Genomic DNA, 20833 nt, shown 5'->3' on the forward strand with positions numbered 1-20833 from the left:
TACATTTATTTAAACTTTGTGAAGTTTTAGCAGCTTTGTTGAACCAAGTTTACTGCGCCATGTATCTATATTGTCCTGGTTGGATACTAGTCAATCATATTTGTATATTCCTAAACATGTTAAAGAACAGCACAAGCGAAGTCAGACTAATTTGATCTATTGAAGTTGCTAACACGGTTTCTTTTTTAGTTGCAACAACTTGACAAAATGAAGAAATTACAGCTAAATTTCAAGTGAAATAAAAAACATAAATGAAGATTTATAGTTATATGTGCTTTCCTTTTTTTTCCCAAGCTTGTGCCCAAGTAGATATTGTCATTATTTTCATAAGGCCTATGCATTATGATCAGTATTGGCCTACAACAGACTTGTCTTTTTAAACTGCTCTGTATTTCGGTTGTTAGTGCATTGTATTGCTTTCCATTTTTTGTGTAAACTGTCACGTTTTAATTGAATTGTAGCACACTGAATGCTCTCCACTCCAGCATCATGCCTCCAAAACATTTCTTTGCGTCATGCCGACGCTCGTAGTGACGAGCTGCTCCACTACACTCCTCCTATCTTACCTTTCCTCCCCACTCCTCCTCAACTCTCCCATCAGCACCACAGGGATGTGATACACTGACACACAACGAGGCTGGAGAGCAACTTTATTCAGCAGCCAGCGTTATATTAGGGAGTGGTTGTGGATAGCCAACGCGGCAGTTAACTCCAAACTGAGGGGGGTGGGGTGGGTAAATTAGTTAAGTGTGTTTTTGTTTTCTTTTCCTGAGACATTAAATACAACTAAGCAGCCCTGTCCTGTGTTGTATTTCCCATATGTCGCGAAAGCAGGTCGACCATGACTACAATCTCCGTAGTATGAGCAACCTGATGGGCGAGCGGTGGAAGAAAGTGAGCGACGGAGGAGAGCGGAGTCTCATCAAGGCTCCGTCCAGCGCCAGCATCAGCAGCCAGGGCGCCTCCGCCGCCACCTCCACCGCCGGGGCTCCGGCCGCACCGAACCCCGCTTCCACCGGGGACCTGGAGCGGGCTGCCCGCAAGCAGTTCCAGCAGGATGTCACGCCCGGCTTCGTCTACGTCCTGGCCGCGTTCTCCGCCCTGGGGGGCTTCCTGTTCGGCTACGACACCGGGGTGATCTCCGGGGCGATGCTCCTGCTCAAGAGGGAGCTGGACCTGAGCGCCCTGTGGCAGGAGGGGCTCATATCAAGTACTGTGGCCGCGGCCGCCCTGTCTGCCCTGCTGGGCGGCTTCCTCAACGGGCTCTTCGGGCGCAGGGTGTGCATACTGCTGGCTAGCTTCTTCTTCACCGTCGGGGGGATCGTGTTGAGCACCGCCCCCGGCAAGGAGGTGCTGCTGGCGGGGAGGCTCATCGTCGGAGTGGGGCTTGGTAAGACATGTGTTCAACATGCTCCCTGTCCCTTCAGTCTGTCACTGAGCCAGGTGCTTGTTTGAACATTTTTTTTTTTTTTTTTTTTTACTTTTCTAGACAAATTTGCATTTTAACCTTGCAGATTAGGGTTGTTTGGAAAGCAAAGTTAACTTGAAACCAGTTAGGGACTGTTTGTTATTTATGAGCGGGGAGGGGTTGGTGCTAAAACTAAAACACTCATTCCAAGTTGTCAAATATCGCCACATTGCAGTACAGTTCATGTCTACATATGACACCCTAGGTATCCTCGTGCGTCTGTTGTTGACCCTCCAGGACAGCGAGTCAACTTAATCCTGTTAAATGCATTTTGTCTTTTCAAAATACACTTATGTTTTCACAGGAAATGCACATTACCTTTTCCTAAATTACTTAGTAAAACACCTAATTTATGTTCATTTCCTGCACCTCAACCATGTGGTTAGGTTTAAAACAAACAAAAAAAAGGTTTGGCTCAACATTGATAGTGGAAACGAACATCAGCTCCCAGATGAAAGTCCAGGGTTAGCCGGACCCATCCATTGCTTGTCCCACCCACCATATGGTAACTTTCAAGCTCTGTATATTAGGCCTAAGTCATTACCGTCAGTGTTTTAATGTGATGCTGTCCAGTGGCATATCATACTGCTGCGACAGTTGCTACCCCACTAACCAGCGGTGTAGAATTTTGCTGTGAAATGTTGCATCCAGCCATGTTTTTAACTCATGCCAAATGCTGGTGTGCTATATCGGGACAACAGGTGCTGTCTGTCAGCATATGACTCTGCAGCGAAAGGTTCTATCAGGCCACATTACTAACCCTATGGCAACATATCATAATGCTGCAAAAGATGGCTTTTGGTGTTGGTGTCTCGCGCTGAAACCACTGACAAAGCAGCAGGATTCAACGACTTTGGAATGAGAATGGGTGGTGGAAAACAGGGGAGGCATTTCAAATATTTTTGAAGAACCACAGAGGCAGTGATGTATTTTGATTTGGCCTAGGGGATGGACATTCAACTTTAAATTATTATATTTTATTTTTGTTTGACCTTCATACCCTTTTAACATCAGCATGTGATTTTCAGCTTTTAACTTAGGACATAGAACATAGACTGTAAATAAAGATGGACCACGTGCCCCCACTTACCCCATGGATGTATTATTTTTTTCTTTGGAAAAATTTATTGGCAACATGACAGCTCCCCCAAAGTGAGGGAATTCAATATCTATCGCCCCCTGGTGTCTGACTGCAGTACAGGTCCTAAGACCCGCCCTTCCATGTTAGTGAGTGGGCATAGGCTAAAATACAAAGTTAAAATACATGCCAAATAATTTTTTTCCCAAAGATGGTTTCTGTCACTGAAGGTAGTTCTCATCACCCTGATGTTTGTTCAAGTGTTTGTTTTCATGATAAGTTCGGTTTTGATGATTTATTAATTTATACAAAAGGGGGCTTTTTCCGCAATGATTGACATCCGTGACAGCCAATCCTTGCGCTCGCATTCAATGGAACCGCTCATGATTGGTCGGACGCGTGTTCGAGCGGGAACTCCCCCACCGCGGATATCGCTACTCCGCCGTACTGCGCAGATTCAAGGGTCTCAATCACTCTCGCAAGATGGCAACGCTCGTACCCGGGACTTTTTGGACATATTAACCTCACTTCAGCCTAGCGGGGGTAAGTGGGGGCGCGTTGTCCATCTTTATTTACAGTCTGTGACTTAGGGTGAGTTTATAAAATCTAATATTGGCTTCCTTGCCATGTTACTGATGTTATCCTGGCTGCTGCTTCCACTGTTGAGTATGTTACAGTTTGTTTGGTAAAATGGGCACAGATAGCTCATTGCATTTGGATCCATACCTAAATTTGGGTTGAAAATACAAAAACATGGTTATTTATGGTGGGGGGTGGTCATGCATTTCTCAAGGAAAAATATTTTCAGCTCCAGGGAGAGTCATGATGAAAACAAACAAACTTACAGCCACCAGTCCTACAAAAAAATACAGTCCCTTGAGTTATCTCACCCCACCGGCAGCACTAATGTGATACTGTATTGATTTCAGCATTAACTTTCCCCCTGCACTTGCTCCCATCACAGAGTTCAGAGGTCAGAATCTTAAGTGCACCTCAAGGTCTACCATTTCCCCCCACATGTAATGGCTTTGGTTTACTTCTCTCCTCTCTGCCTCTCTCTGCCTCAGGCCTGATATTTGCAATTACTCACAGCTTCTAATTACACAGCGCGACCCTCTGCCTGTGCAGGCTGCATGCCACTGGCTGCTACACAACTTGCTGTCTTTATTATTACCATCATTAAGATTATTATTTGATTTCGTTGGGTGCCATTTAGCAATAACTCTGAATGATGAATGAGATATTGTCGCAGCACGCCCAAAAGGAAGATGAACCTCAAAGTACACAGGAGACTTTCAGTGTCAACGAGGTCGCCTTAATCAGACTCTGATCTCAGAGTTACATTTATCTGATTGGCCCCATCCCTGCTTCCTACCCTAGAAACGCACCTTTTCACACTCCCTTCCTTCCTTCCATGAATATTTCTCACTCTCCGCTTTCTCCCCTCTTGAATCATCCCCTCTCGCTGCTCTCTGCATGCTTTTACATGCAGCGCGCCTTTTGATCCAAATTCAATGTACCCCAAATTATTTATAGTGGCTGCTGTTACTCATGAGTCACATCCTCAGTGGATGGGGCTGTTAAAACTGGCTTTCCAGGCTGAGCACCACGTCGATGGCACTCTGCTTTGAGAGTAGTGAGCGCTCGATCTCCTCAGTGACATGTGGAGGAATTGCACACCATTTTCTCTCCTAAATCAAACACTGGGATAGGAGATATATGAGAGGAGGATTAATTCTTTAATAAACACAGTGTAGAGCACTGTGTTCCTCTACAAACTAAAGCTCTTAATCACTGATGCTTGAATCAAGATTTGCCTTCAAACCCCTTTTAGTACTATTTCGAATTCTTACTGTGACAAATGGCTGTAATTATGATTCTTGTTGTGTGGTATATAAATCAACCTTTGTATAATTTGTATATGTTCATTTATCTGGCACCAGGAATGATGAATGTTTGTTAATTTTCCCTCCGGAGGGAAGTTTGTGAGGGCATTGCTGTTGGATAAATGGCGAGAAAAGCTGGAGATAATGATTTAAAGGGAAATACCTGGATTGCTTCTGTCTATCTGATTAGCATTTGCATAATTAGTTTTAAATGCATGATGTTTGCAGTGTGAATCGGTTTTGTTGTGGTGATAAAAGATGTCCAAAGTAAATGAAAAGCCTAGATGTGAAAGTAAAGTTTGTTTTGATATTAGGTGATTGACAGGATGTGCTGATATGAAAACACTCGACTCGGTGCAATGAAACAGCGCCTAAAAACTTTGACAAAATTAAATTAAGGCCTCATGTTTCCTGTGATGGGTGATATACCTACAAGTCTGTGAAAAATGTTGTTTTCTTTTGAGAAGAATTAAACACATCAGAGAATGACGAGACTTGTGAAGGGTCCAAAATGAGCCCTAAAATATTCAGATACACTGTATGTATACTCATAAAAACTTAAATCAGCTTTACCTTTTCTTAAAACAACATCTAAGCAAAGGATCATCTCTTTCTGAATTATAACTCTCCAAAAATGGTTTCTTCTGTCAATTAGAGAACTCACAGGGAATTTTACAAAATAAGCATGACTCCTGGTAGAGGGAGGGTTCACTTTTTCTCATGAAAATAGATACAGTGTGCATATAGAAACTTGGTTTTAATTTGACCATTTTTTTCCAAAACCAGATTACAGAAATGTGGACATGATTTTAGAAAATATCTGTCCCATACTTAAACCTGCCCGCCCCCATCCATCATGTCCATTCGCATTTTCCATCTACTTGTTTATAATTTGCATGTAAAGCACCTGAATGACACCTTATAAAGATTAGTGAGTTCTACTCAAAACTGTTGACTCGAGCATTATCTTGGCTTGAGAGGATACATTTGTAGCAGCCTGTGTGACAGCAACACAGTCGCCAGAAAAAAATGTTGGTAATGCACATTTCTACAGAGCACAGATACATTCGAATTTTGAAGTCGTGGATGCATTGAAAAGTCTAATTTCAACAACTCTATGGTTAGGTTTACATACAAAAACCACCTGGTTAAGTGTAAGAAAATATCATGTTTTGGCTTAAAATATCTGGTTGCAGGGGCACAATCCTGCCTGTAAACCACGTCTCGGTAAAAATTCAACCAAATTTTGTAGCACTATCCCTGCGGGAAATACAGCAGTGTGTTACAAATGCTTTTCAAAGCACTATCCCTGCTGGAAAAACAGCGATGGGTCACTCAAAAAAGCCCACATTTGGTGCCTAAAGAGCTGCTTGTAAACAACAATTGCTCACTAAAACCGAAACTTTTTTGTTGTTGTTGATCTTGAGCAGTGGTCTGCATTGGTCTACAACTTAGCAAGCAGTTGTAAGATATTATATTATATAAATTTGACATGCATTTTTCACAACTTTCCAACTTTTATCTACAGAACAAACTGTCTGTTAATCATAAAAAGTTATAGATTAATCGATAATGAAAACGATTCTAAGTTGCGACTCTACACCTTTACTAAGTTATGATTCAGGTAATTTACACATGCCCCAAATGTTGCTGCTTTCATCCATTTAAGAATCTCTGGTGCTGTTTTGATTATGTAGTCTTGTTGTGTGCTGTTCAGAATGCTTGCATATCTGTTGCTGGTGGAAATGGACAGTGGTAATTTTCTACCACACACTTTTTGGAAAGATAATTCATGGACAGTCACCAACCGCTTTTTTTATGGAGATGGATGCCCATCAGAAGCCAGTTTTAATTTGAAATACAAGCTCATAATGGCATGTACTGCGAAATCAACCCAAACAATGTGCCAGTCTTTGTTTGTTTAAAGCCACCATTAATGAGGGAAAGACAGAAATATTTCCACAAATTTAAATATATAAATAAAAGATGCCTTTTCTCGAAGAACATATGAAATTAAGATTGAAAATGCTGCAGCAACACTTTATTTACATACACAAGCTTAGGTTGTTAATATGTGGAAGAACCTAATCACCTGGTTCATTTCAGTCGTTATATTGTCAAGTGTCTGTTTCAATAGAAGAGTCCCCTCCCCTTCTGCCATCGCAATCTTTTCCCACACAACCATCTTCATTACAAGCACGCACGAGTCGGCCCTGATAGATAATGAAACACATTCTGGCACCACAATTAGCTGCTGGAGACGCTAATAAAGCAACATTTTTCATTCCAAGCAATTATTCCAGCCGAGCCCGTCACCTGCACACTCATATTAACGTGACTGCTGGAAAGCCAATTGCTTAGAATTTCTGAACTGAACTCGCCAAAAAGGTCATCGCAGCTGTTTGTCAAACCCGGAAAGGCCATATACCACTAAACCCTGCCTTGCTGTATTTCTACCCAGAAGCATCTGCTTCGTCTGCTGCTGGCCGGTTATTGTTGATCTGACCTTTGCCTGAGCTCAGCGACTGGTGTGCGTTATGAGCTGCTAGTCTGAGCAAACAGAAGTTATTGAACCAGACTGGATTATGTCCTCTGTTTTTCTTTTGATGAAATGAATCCTTGTCAGTCCTTTCAAATTCAAAGATTTTCATGCTTCACAGTAGATTTGTAGAAAGATGTTTAAATCTTGGAGGAAAAATTGACTCGTCTGTCTTGGTGTGTGATATGTGACAAGTTTTGAGTTTTTATTCCAAACTGTCTTCTGGTTGGTTACTGATTTCATAAGCAAAGCAAGGATGACTTTTGAGTGACTGAGATCATGGATTTATAAAGAGAACTGGAACAGCATTTGAGCCAGGACTCTATTCATGCCTTTGAAAGATGCTCAGTGTCACATGACGCCAAAATGTTAAACTACGGCTTATTAAATTACCCGGATGATCGGCACTGTTTCCGTATCATCGGGCCCATAAAGCAGGGGTACTAAGACTTCCACGAGCTGAGCTGGCTACTTCTGGTTTAGCACTCAGCTAACTTGAGTGGGGGATAAAATGATTTAATCGTGTGGCTTTTTTTAGACTTTCCAAATGTTATTGGACCAAATTGATCGTATCCTAGGGAAATGTGTCATTTCGTGAGGGTTGTGAAGCTCAAAAAATGTATCCACTGATTTACAGATGTGTCTTTCGTCATGTCAGTTATGGAAAAAAGTATTTTTGGACCCAGTGCCATCACATGATGGGTCCTGAAGTTGGTTGGTCACTACAAAACTTGGCTCTAAAGTCTGGTGCACTTCTTTGGGGTCTGGCTGGGATACCTGAGCTAGCAGTAGCATCTACAGCCAACTAGCATTTTTACTGCTGGATATGCAGGCTTTATTGCAATGTTGTTGTTGTTCTCATAGACCATACTGGTGGCTTGATGATGTTGTTTAATAATTTTTTGTTAAAAATGCAGCAGTGTCATTAATGCTACTAGCTCACATATTAATAAATTATATGGTGCATATTTTGAAGGCACGTTCCTGCTGATCACCAACATCATTAAACACTGATATTTGGCTCGGATTTAGCTTATGATGTCAGGTGATCAAATTCAATGTCAGAACGTTTAATGCCAACCTCAGTTCGACGTAGAATACTAATGACAGATGTTGCCTGTATTATTTTTATTTTAAGTTTTTAAGCATTTAAATAATCATCAACCTGATTTTCAGTCCAACCAAAATTTAACATCTGGCCAATGTAAGAATCCAACATCTTTCTGATGTCATACTGACATCCACTGCCAGCTGGTTAGCTTTCAACAAGTCTGTATGTACTTGTTTCTGCATGTTTCAGATTGCATTGATTACATTCAAATTTGTCTTAGAACTACATTAACTTTACTATATTTTCTCTACCATGTCATGTGTCAAGTTCTTAAGACTTATTTATACTCCCCTTACATACAAAAATAGATATGATCATAAGTTTAACAGACTAGTTTTTCTGGTGCCAACCAGTGAGGGTATCGATGTTTAACCTAATTCTTTCTTTCTGCCATTTTTAAAATGTCTTTGTTGTGTGTCCCCTAAACTACACTACACTACCCCTAAGATTATGATGGTACCGCTCTGTTTCATCCATATCCATTAGCTTTTAGAAAATTTACACAAAAATAGGTTAAATAAATGCAGAGTACGGACAAAGTGCTCCATCCATGTTCATATTTGCATCTAATGTTGAGCCTTTAGTGTTTTTTTCAAGAGTCTCCCTCTAAAATAATGGAGTCTCTCTGTGTGGCGATGGTTAGATTTAAAGTGTTGAAATGGCCATGAAATGTTTTGAGAAATCTGCTCTGATGCCTTCAGCCTTTTAGTTAGTCATAATCCATTCCCTCACACGTAGGCACATAAATGCACAAACATGAGCATGCACCCTATCAGTGTGTGCATAATCGTGTTTTCTGGCTAAATCATCTAGCAGTCGCAAACGTTAACTCGTTTTGTCCTTGGAGACAGTCGATGAAGGGGCCGCATGAAAATAGTGCAGTTAATTACATTGTGATAACATTTAATTATCACCTGGAGGTTTGATAATTAATTGGCTGGTTTATATAATGAAGTCACAATTTTCATCATAACTAGGTGGAAGCAAAGTGTAGACTTAATGGGGAGTTTATGCGCATATTTTAAAGTCAAGTGTTCAAGAAATGAGATGTTTTTGGCTTGACATTTGTGCATTTTGAGAGTTTTTGCCCCCCAAAAAATGGTTTATAAGAATATGAAGTCATTGAATTAAATATTTTGCAAAGTGAAATAACATCATAAAGACCTCCAAAATTGGAGTTACATGGTACTTTATGAGATCATTTGTCTTTAGATACACATATGTGCAGTGGGCAAAACCCAACATGAAAAAAAAGACACACTTGACTGAATCTAATGAAGAGAGGGCACAACCTCTTACCCATCTGAAAGAACAACAGCTTTATTTGGGGGATTTTTCTCTTTTCCTCATTCCACATTTTCAAGGATGCTCCATTAGCCCCTAATTAGCTTCCTCCATCACAACCAGCTACTTAGTACCAGAAAATGTCCTGCCTGTCTCTTACATCACAGTGATGGAGGCTCTAGTGAAGTATCTCCCTCGTACTCTGATCAAGTGAGTCAGTCTTGAGCTTTGTACTACGTGCCTAGAGGCTGCCTTCACAAGACCAGACGGATTCTTTGTTTAACTGTGCTGTGCCGCTCTGAGGCTGAGCCTGACCAGACGATGACTTTATGAGGGTGTGTGTGTTTGTGTATGTGTGTGTGTGCGTGCAGAAGGGAGGCTGGTAGCTGTCCCCTGGTGCTGAAAGAAGAGCTCATTAACGAGAGAGGGAGCACATTGCAATTGTGTTTGTGAGGGATTCACATTCAAGCAAGTGCAGAAACCTGGCCTTTGGTCGAGGCTTGTTTTCAGTGCAGCTCCAGTGGAGAACTTCAGAGGAATATGAATGTTTGAGTCGGCTTTATTTGTATCAAAATAACGTCACTTGAATCAAAATATGTCCTCTATGCAGTTATACTGAGAAAGGACATGAACAACACAAAATTAAGTCTAGTTTGTGTTTCTAAGATGGTGGCATAGTGGCATATTTTACTTTTTAGATTTGTCACTATCATCAGCATCATGACACACCATGAAAAAAAGAGTTAAAATTACCACCCTGCCTCAGTTATATGCCTCCCCCAACTGGTTAAGTTTCAGTTTGTGTCACTAATTCAGTATCAGACCAAATGTCTCCCCTTCTGTTCATTAGTTATGATGTTGAATAATGGCCAGAAAACTTTTTTTGCAGAATATTAGGATGTCACAGTGAAGTCGACCTTTGACTTTTGGATAGTAAATGTCATCACTTCATCATTTTAACCTATTTCTGTGAACTTTGTGGCATAAATAGTGTATGAATTCTTGCATTATGGCAGAACATGTTTTGTGAGGTCACAGTGACCTTAAACTGCCTAATTTTAACTCAGGTCATCCTTGAGTCCAAGTGAACGTTTGTGCCAGATTTGATGAAATCCCCTAAAGGCCTTCTTTAGATATTAGGTTTTTTAAAATGGGACGGACGGACGGACGGACGGACAAACAACCCGTAAACAATGCATCCGGTCTTTTGTTACAAAAAGATTTTCATAATTGTGGCTGCACCAGCTATGGGTCATGCAAACTTTGCTACTAGCCATTTTTGGTGTGAGATTCAGGAAAGGTGACCACAGAAATACATAGTACATCACCAACAAGGAATGACAGCCTTGAAAAGCTTTCCACTTAAACTTACTGGAATTTTTCTTTTTAAATCATAAAAAGAAAAACCAAGGACATAATGTATAAGTGAAATTATGCTGCATTTCCAGTGCATGGTGCAGTATGGGTCTACTCAGTTAAAATGTCTTTGAACTTTTTTGTTTTTCCATTAGCAAGTTGTGGATAGCATCTGCTACCTTGTACTTTTTTTGGTACTTTCTCAATCAAGGTTCCAAGTAAGCTGAGCAGATACTAGATACTAGAGGGTGACGTTACAAAACTGCAAATCACTGATTAGTCAGAGACAAATGTCACTTGCGTAACACCGGAGATCTTGCACAACCCCACCATTTTAAAATCGCCAAGCTACCATGAATAGCAGCAAGTGCAGGCGTTTCTCCGTTTGGTCACAGATGAAAGAATCCAGTGAGAGCTGGATGAGGCAACATGCATTGTGTCCCTGGTACCAAAAGTGAGTCGAGTCGAGCAGTACCATGCAGTTAACATTAGGCATCAGCAGTAGCAGCCTACAAATGAACAATACATTCTGCATTTTAAAAGCCAGTGCACAATGTAATGACTGTGATGCTGGACTCCCAGCCGATAACACTTAATTTCAAACAGTCAATAGACTGAAGCAGAACTGTACAGTATTTGACCTTTTTACTGGCCTGTAATAATATTAGCTTTAATGGGCTCTAAGATATTTTCCCTGTGACCACCTGCAGCAGGATGTGAAATGGAAATGATCCATTACTCAGTAAATACATCAACATCAGCTGGAGTATCTCACTCAGAGGCATATGGACTGTGTGTGGCAGCAGGCATGGCTGGATGGAGACAAGCTGATGCTACATATGGCTGAGAAATATAAAACATGGAGGGACACTATAGCCAGAGTCCGGCTGTATGAGGTGAATACAAACAGAGGCATTACAGCACATAAGGACCTTCAGGACATGTTTATGTTAAGTGTGTTAAAATCTGTGCATGTGTCCATATGCCTGTGTTCATCTGCATAATGTCATCTGAGTAAACACCCACAGTGCAAACACACACACACACACACACACACACACACACACACACACACACACACACACACACACACACACACACACACACACACACATAGTCTGAATGTAGCTGTCAGATAAAAGGAGCCCAAACAGATTTAATGGCTTTGGGTGTTTGCTGTCTCCACTGATGAATTAATCTGTAGATCATTACACTCAAACCTGACAGTTATACTAATATAATATACCTAATTTTAAGCATTCTGGATCAAACTGCATTCTGTGATGTAGAGTAGCATTTATTTGAGGAAAAAGTGTAGCACTAGGTCCACTGTTGTTACTATTATTGTAATAATAAAAGATGATTGGAGTAAATTCTTCTGTGCTGGTGACAACAATAGCTAATGGCATTATGTTTTTGGGTTGTATGTCCATATGTACGTGTGTACATGCGTATGGATGTACGTTCATCCATCCCATCTCAACAACAGAATATGTTTTTGATTTGGCACAAACGTCCTCTAGAACTCAAGGATGAACTGATTAGAATTTGGTGGTCCAAAGTAGGTTTTGGCCATAACTCAAGAACTCATATGCTAACTATGACAATATTTCAAACAAATTTCTAATGGGATAAAATTATGAAGTTATGACATTTTATGCCCAAAAGGTCAAAGGTCAACTTAACTATGACATCATAATGCAAAATCACTTTTCTGGTCAATACTCAATGTCATAACTCAAAAGCAGAAGGAGGATTTAGTCAGATACTGAATTGGTGACACTAATCTTGAGTGTCTCTGCTGATTGTTTTAATCTTCTGTGCTGCTGGACTGAAGATGTGTGTGAAACTTTCACAGTTTAGGTATTGCAGCTTCTTTGGAGCAACATCCATATTTGAAGCATTGTCGTCTGTCATGGCTACATAAGTCTAGACAGATGTAAATATGAGCTGCAACTTGATTGGTTTGTGAAGGAACACAACTACAACAAGGTTTTTCTGGTTTTCATAATGGATCATTACAAATCAGTAAATCAGGAGAAGACATACATTATTAATCTCTAAAGGGAAATTCACACATGCACAAAGAGGATCTATACACATGCATCAAATGGAAAAATGTGAAAGCAAAGGGGCTGCCTATGGACAGGCAAATTGTCACCTCTCCAGTACTGTACTCTGTAAGAGGATCTGAACTGGCAACCCAATTCGACTTGAACTAACTGAACTGGGATCCAATAAGAGGTCAGGTGTAAGGGGTACGTGACAAAACTGGTACGCTGCATTTACTACTAACATTAGTTGTTTTAAAAGTCCTACCTCTACAGTTAACTATAACATAGATGTTGGGTTTCCTTGTGTCTGATTTTCACTGAAATCTCTCAAAAGCTTATGAATGGATTTACATCGAATTGGCCCAAGCAGACAGGCTTCATGCCAAAGAGCAGTTGATTAGATTTCGGCGGTGATCTGGATCTCAGATTTCCGCCCTCAGATGATAATCCTTTTTTTTAAGCCATAACTAAGATGAAGACTTGACTCTAAATCCTTAGGGTATGTTTGCACGAGCAAGAAATCAATTTAAAGACGCAAGAGAGCAGACAGATATCTCTGGGTGTAACAGCAGTCTGGAGAGCTGCACGGCGTTGGCAGAGTCGAGGAGTTCCTCTCCTCTGAGCATTCGCTGAACAGTAAACCGGGCGGAGACTAGAACAGAGGGCTTTGAATCATGACTGCGAAGTTTTCTCACAATGCAGTGTGGGGAAAAGTCTTTTGTAGTTAACGCTCTGATGTTGTGTACTCCTTTAGGAAATGTAACAGTGCTTTGAAATGTTGATGATGGTGATTTTCTTTCCCAAATCGCTCTCTCCTGTGGAGGTTTTGTAAAGAAAACAACAAAAAAGAAGTGCTCCTCACTCTTGATTATCGATTTCCCTTCCCAGAGCTGCCACAGTGTGGTGCCCGCTCGGAGACTGGTTTTCCAGCAAGTGGTTGCCATAGCAACAGGTAGCCACGTAGTCATGGCGGCCGACGAGGGCAGGGTGGTGGCAGCAGGGGGGTGTGGAGGGAGAGGTGAGGAGGGGGGTGTACAGAAAGCAGTGGCAGACTATTAATAGAGCTTATCAGGAGCCAGCTGCAGAAAGCTGAGGTCTCATGGCACCTTGTCAGATACATCCGAGGCAAACATACTGTTTGTGTACTGTACTGTGTGTGTGTGAGTACAGGAGCGTGCATGTGACTGTGTGTGTGTATTTGTGCGTGCAAATGGATGTTTTCCAGATCACAGCAGTGCAGACCATTACTGAGATGGACTATAATATTTGTTTGTGTCTCTTGGTCCCCCCACCCCCCCACCCCATGTCCACATGATGTCAGTGTTGCTGTTTGTTGAGTCAGGGTCAAAAGTCATTACAGATAGTTGACATAATGATAATCAACCATACTTGTAATGTTAAGGTCAATCACTTCGTAATGGACGTGATTTTAAAGTTGCAGTTTCAAAATCTAAAAATCAGTCCTTTTTATAAAGGTAAAGAGACCCGTGTGGACCAGTCAGGTCACACTACAGACAAGCTGCAACATCCAGCGCTGGAAAATGAAGCCCACATGAAGTGCCAAAAACTGCCCAACTTTACAGCAGAATAAACATGTTTACAGCCTGATACACAAAAAAGAAGTTTTGGTCTCTAAAGCTAATTTTTCCCTTCAGGATAACTGTACAAGGGGCGTGTTAACATTATTTTTGGGAGCATGTTAGCATGTTGATGTCAGCATTTTTTCAAGTACAGCGCCACAGAGCAAATAGTGTGTGTATTAGTGAAGCTTTTGAAGATTAAATGTGTTAATAATCTAGTCTGATAATATTTAGAATAACGTTGTTATATTTTTCAGAGGGTTAAAGTCAGTTGATGAAGATGTGAATAAAATGTTTTTTTATCATGGTTTAGCTCATTTGCTTTAATGGATTCATATCTGGTACATGTTTTTATTTATGTCATAATCAAGCCTGTATTTCCTTTGAGAACAGGCAACATCTGCTGAACACGGCACAATCTCTGAGTCACCGCCTGCTAACCGTCACCTCTCCATCTCTCTCCTCTGCTGTGTAGGTATTGCCTCTATGACGGTGCCGGTGTACATCGCTGAGGCCTCTCCGCCCCACCTCAGGGGTCAGCTGGTGACGGTTAACACCCTCTTCATTACCGGCGGGCAGTTCACTGCCAGCCTGATCGACGGCGCCTTCAGTTACCTGCAGCGCGATGGCTGGAGGTCAGACACACAGACACACAATTCACACAGAAGATGTATTAAGTTACAATCTAAACTAATACAGGGATACATAATATAAAATGCCATGTTATATGTCGTAGTAAACACACTTTACACTTTACAGAGGCTGCAAAGATTCTTATCTCCTGTCATGATTGATGGTCATATAGTCAGATGTATGAACGTCTTTTCTTTGGGTTCTTATCATATCAAATGCCAGAAAAAGTCGGGTTGAATCAAACCGTCATTCAAAATGTCAACACATGCATGGGTCAGCCCCTAACATTTGCCGTGTGCTGCTGTGCTGTACATCTGAAAGATACAGTATGCCACTTTCTCCGCTTTTTTTTTTTTTTACCCCTTTTATCGGTTCCCTTCTTCCCTCTTTTCTGCTTCTTTTCCTGCAGTCACACTGAATGCACATTTACAGCCTCTGGAGCGTGTGAATGTTGAGCTGCAAGATAAGAATTGTCCTTTTTGCAAGGATTTACCTCAACCACAGTTCTGATTGAGATGGCGGTGATCATTTAGAAGCTCCTAGATTGCTGTGATTCATACATGATAATGGCTTTTAGGAGACACTTATTGAGTTTAGAGTATGAATGTTGTCTGACTGACATCTTTGCCTGTGCAGGAAGAAAGCCTTATATGTCTGGCTGTTTACCTCAGTAAAAATATATGGATTTTTGTACTCTCTTTAGAGTTCTTCTACTTATACCTCTAGAAATAAAGCCCCTTAATATTTTATCATCATCACAGTCTTTTCCCCCCTTATCCCTCTCTCTTGTACCCTCTTATTTTTTGCCTTCACCATGTAATATTTTGGATTTGTAGAGCAACCCTTTTACAGAATGCGTTGAACCCTGATTTTGTGCACAAGTGAATACAGAGAGGCAATTTTCCTTTCAACATAATAGTCTAATGTATCAGTGGTTTTCTGGTATTAGAAAACAACACCTGAGTGATCAAAGTGTATGTTCATATGTGCCCGAATAATTACAATTTTTACAGTGTATGTGATATTTTAACTGCTCACAGGCAACATGAGTATTTTTTTTTCCTTTTTTCAGCACTATCTGATACATTCAAGGTCAGATATACATGCTATTTGTAAATGTTACGGTTATTTTAAGCAGAATGAATAATAATAAAGCCTTGACATTTTTCCCCAGTGTTCAATTGTAATGAAGTAAACCACCTGATGCTTGCTGGCAAATAATTCAACACAAAATAAATGCTTGGGAAATCTTACTGCAACCTGTTTCTGTGATATATGTTGAAGGCATTGTAATTTGCGTTGCATGCAAAGTTTCCCAATATAGCCAAAAACAAAAAACATCTAGATATGAAGTTTCTATGATTGTAATTTAATTCCACTCTCCTCCTCCCTCCCTCTTCAGGTACATGTTGGGTCTGTCGGTGCTCCCCGCTGTGCTCCAGTTCATGGGATTCCTGTTCCTGCCAGAGAGCCCTCGCTGGTTAATCCAACGCGGGCTGACCCAGAAGGCCCGCCGCGTGCTCAGTCAGATCCGAGGCAACCAGAATATCGACGAGGAGTACGACAGCATCAAGAACAGTATCGATGAGGAAGAGGACAGTGGCGGAGGTAAGGGGAGGGGTACCAGTCCTGTTTACCTCATGAATCTGTTGTCAGCTCTGCAACTCACGCTTAACGAGTGCAGGCTGCACCTTTTGTTTGCATCTCCTTTGATGCATGGCGTGGCATGGTGGTACACGGCTGTGGGTGGCTCTCAGTTGATGATCACTGCTGTCAGCTGCATGTTACACACATCTCTACCACTGCTTGGGAAGCAGAGCCGAACACTGCCAACCAAGTTGCCTTGCAGCCCTTCTCAGTGCACTGGAGTTTGTGTGTGTATGTGAGAAAATGACCCCCTAATTTTACTGTTTTGTCAGTTAAAATCTAATACTAAATCTAATCATTTTCATTGGTTGTTGGCAGCACAGCCCATACATTATTTAGTCATGTCAGGTCATGTGTATTATACACTTAATGACTGCGAGCTAATAAACAAGGATTAAAAATATGTCTGAGATCAGCTTTGCAAATGAGGAAAGAAACGCTCTTAACTTGTGTGTTTGGTGTCAATACACACAACCTGTTTTGGTAAGAGGCATTGTAATATTTGTTTGCTTACACAAAACTCCATGGGGTACCTTTAACATCTGACTGACATAAATAAAAAATACAATGTTGAATGTCAGACTTGTAACATTAAATATAGTGACAGAATGAAACAGTTGTTGAATATGTGTGCACCTTTATGATTTTTGTTGAATTTTAATACTTTTTAACAGCTAGAAAGTGTCAAAAAGCTGTTGTCCCATTCAGAAATGTTTGGACCAATACCCAGATATCTTAGTTCAAATGTGGTTGAAAGGTATCATAATTACAGGTACATGTTATGAAAAATGTATACAGCAAAGTAGTTCAGTGTCAATGAGGTGTAACAAAATTGAAACTCTATCATCACCTCTTAGGGTAAAAAAAAAAAAAAAAGCCTGTGACGCACAGTTTTTTTAAGGTGTTTTATTGGTGTAGCGTAAAGTGCTGCAGGTCAGAGGTCACTAATAATAACACAGCATTAGATAACATCCACAGCAGAGGCATACAGAGCTGTGGGAGTCAAAAGATGATTGGAAACATGTTTGAAAGGGACTGGCTAATTCCTGGGATCATGCCATTAACACCTCCCAGCTGACACAGTCACCCTGAGCCTTGAAGGCAGCGGCCTCCTCTTCACTCACTTTGATGTTCTCCTCAGTGAGCAAGGCTGATTAGACAGTTCATGCTCCCCTCCTGCTGTGTGATGAAGTCCTTCCTACTCAAGCAACAATAAGTCATTCAGCTGCTCCGTTGCGTTCCCTTGACTCCCGCCGTGATGATGGCGACCTGCCAGATCAGTGCGAGCAGTAATGTGGCATCTTTTCTTTTGATTTTCTGTTGACGTGGTTTCTCTTTTGTCCGTCTGCTCATCTGCGGTGGCTTTCAATGCTCAGGATATCTTTCTTCTCTTCCTGTGCGACACTGAATGTTTCCTCCTGCATCAACAGGTGTTAGGAGCAGTTTATTGTTGACGCTTTCATGAGCTGGATGTTTGAATCAAGGCTCAGTTGTTCGGACATAATCTGATTGGATTTTGGCTATCAGTTTAGATCTAATCTTGAAAATTGATCATTCAAAGAGAAACAAGGATTCCGATATCGGATTAGATCTCGTAATCAAGTTGTGGTTTGGACCTGAATTAAATATTCAGAGCATGTTGTTCAAAAAAGGTTTTAATAAGATTGTGACACCTTTAATCCAAAATAAAAGAAATGGTGGATACAGGGTGGAATTCAGAAACAAAAATCTAATAAAACTTAACAATTGGTCAAATACTTATTTATTTATATTTTGCACTTGATTTGTTTAGCTTTCATAATGATAAAGTTGATCAATAGATATTAGGCGACCTCTTTCTCTCTCTCTCTCTCTCTCTGTCTCTCTCTCTCTGTGTCTGTCTCTGTCTCTGTGTCTGTCTCTGTCTCTGTCTCTGTCTCTGTACCTCAGACCGGACAGTAAAACTAAGCAGTTCTTATCAAGTATAAACCAAGTTTTGGTCACTGTATTTGTTATTTCTCAACTATAATGTCTTATATTTCATTGGACTGTTTGGCTGTGATAACAGAATTTGTGAACAGGGTGCCATCAAACCAAAACTAAATATTTGTGATAAAATATGAACCAAGATTCGGTTAGTCCATTGCTAGTTCTTGCCTTAAATGTTTTCAGGATGATAATTCAGTTTACACTTAAACTGTAATTTAAGACTGTTTGTTACCACCCGACCGCCATATTGTTTCCTGTGTCAAACAGGCAAACTTGCATTGTGTCCCCCATCTGCAGGAGTGTCCATTGGTCCAGTACAGTACAGTGCAGTGCATTCTGGTAGTTGTCAATTTTCTACCTCATGAGCAAAGCAGATGCCACTCTTCTGCATAGACAGCCTAATTTTATGAAAAGACCATCCTCCCAGCAGTGAAATACTTTTTTTCATTATAGTAAAGTGAAAGAAACATATAAAGGGTTTTTCCTCCATCAAATAAGCTGTCAATGTCCAACAAAAATGTCTTAATTTTAACTTTAATTTGCACTTTTTTATCACCATTCTGTTTTCTGCTCTTAAAATCAAAATACTCCGAGTGACTCCACCCTTTAGTTCTTTGCATAGCTAGTAGCCTACATTTGATATGTAGTCCCATAAAGCACTGCTTTTCTGGATTTGTTAATTTTGAAAAGTTTGTTTCCGGATCAGGGCGATTTAATTTTATGTTTCTTTCTTTGTAAAAGCGACAGAAAATTAAAATGGATTATCCGATCCTGGATATCAAACATTTTCAAATCCAGATCATTGTGATCCAGATTACATTTTTTAACAGCTTTCAACAAGGTTATTCAGTGCTGTAAATAGAGATCCTGAGTAGAAAGGTAACTATACAGAAAATGGAGGAGGTCAGTGTGATGAATCAGATAGAAAATACTTTCTTCATGGTCAATTATTGTGTGAGCTGACCTTTGCTCGATTGCTGGGATGCTGCTGTTTGGTGCAAAAGGCTTTGTCAGTGTGAGCCGACAGTATTGAACGAGGTTGTCAGAATGACGGCCGACTGAGCTTTATTAGCCATTATTGCTGTTTCATACCACTTGTGACAGAGATGAAATGTTCTTCATTTCAAAGGCTGTATGTGTGTGGTACACTGCGATCTGATCCTGTAAATCTTTACCCACCTCTAATCTCTTTTCAATCCTGGCTCTCACCGGTCCACATGCACACGTTTGTATTTACGCACATTCCATCACGCTCTTTATCTGCCATCTGTTTGTGCTCGTGTGTGTGAGAGAGAGCAAGAGTGAAATACAATCAAATCCACAAAAGAGAGACATAATGCACATTCACATGCACAGAGCATATGGTGTCATAATTGCTTTGTCGATTTGAATTTGAGTCTAATCCCAAAAAACAGTTACTTACTCTGCTGAAGCCTCACTGCAGCTTTCTGGGGCCTTCCTATCCAAAGTCTAGTTATTTTTTTTTTTTTGTCATAAGTTGTCCCTTGAACAGATGTTAAGTTATCTATTAAATTAACAATAAAACAAGCAACATTTAACATCATAACAGATGAAAGCTGTTAAAACATCAGACACACACAGAGGATAAAAGCTAAAAGAATAAAGGTAACTGACATGCAGATTAGGAAATGTTTGGAGGGTGGTTTGTTTATTTTTAGCTTTTCCAAACCTCCAAACACAAAAAACATGTATAGGAAATGTAAATTGATGTAATTCATTGATTGTGTATTAGCTTTAGGGTTAGCCGCATACATTAGCATGTATGGCTAAAATACGCTAGCTTACAAGTAGATCCAGTAGCCAGATCCTCGATGGTAGCAGCTATATATGTGAGTGTAGATTTTTGATTTAGGGAACCAATTTCATCCAAAAATTGAAAATAAAAACACCAAAACACAAGTTTAACTTGCTGTGCTTGTCTAAGTATTCAAGCTAAACGGCTAAGTTGAGTTGGTACTACAGAGTATCTATTCACATTTAATCCATTGGTTTTAAATGTTAGTTCACAAGCACATCTGGGTGAGAACGGCGGGTTTTAACCATGTTAAAAACAAGAGGCAAAAGCGCTGCAAAACCAGGGAAGCCCACTGCGGGGCTCTGTGGCCAGCGACAACTTCCCAGCGAGCAAAAATTATCACTGCATGCTGAGCTGCCACAATATTTTCAGCGTCTGGTCTATTTTATGTTTTTGTATTATTTTACTGATAG

The 20833-nt window shown here is 40.5% G+C and overlaps 1 protein-coding gene across 1 annotated transcript in view; it reads left to right on the forward strand.

Moving 5' to 3' along the window:
* Positions 1-601: 601 nt before the first annotated feature.
* Positions 602-20833, forward strand: part of slc2a13a (solute carrier family 2 member 13a) — a 74491-nt gene continuing 54259 nt past the window's right edge. Inside the window, exons 1-3 of the mRNA XM_042511507.2 lie at positions 602-1390; positions 14832-14991; positions 16392-16597. Of these exons, the coding sequence (XP_042367441.1) occupies positions 820-1390; positions 14832-14991; positions 16392-16597 (937 nt within the window). The 5' untranslated portion in view covers positions 602-819. The remainder of the gene's footprint in view (positions 1391-14831; positions 14992-16391; positions 16598-20833) is intronic.

The sequence above is a fragment of the Plectropomus leopardus genome, chromosome 22, assembly GCF_026936395.1.
Source record: "Plectropomus leopardus strain MGB_pleo_1.0 chromosome 22, ASM2693639v1, whole genome shotgun sequence".
Lineage (NCBI taxonomy): Eukaryota > Metazoa > Chordata > Actinopteri > Perciformes > Serranidae > Plectropomus > Plectropomus leopardus.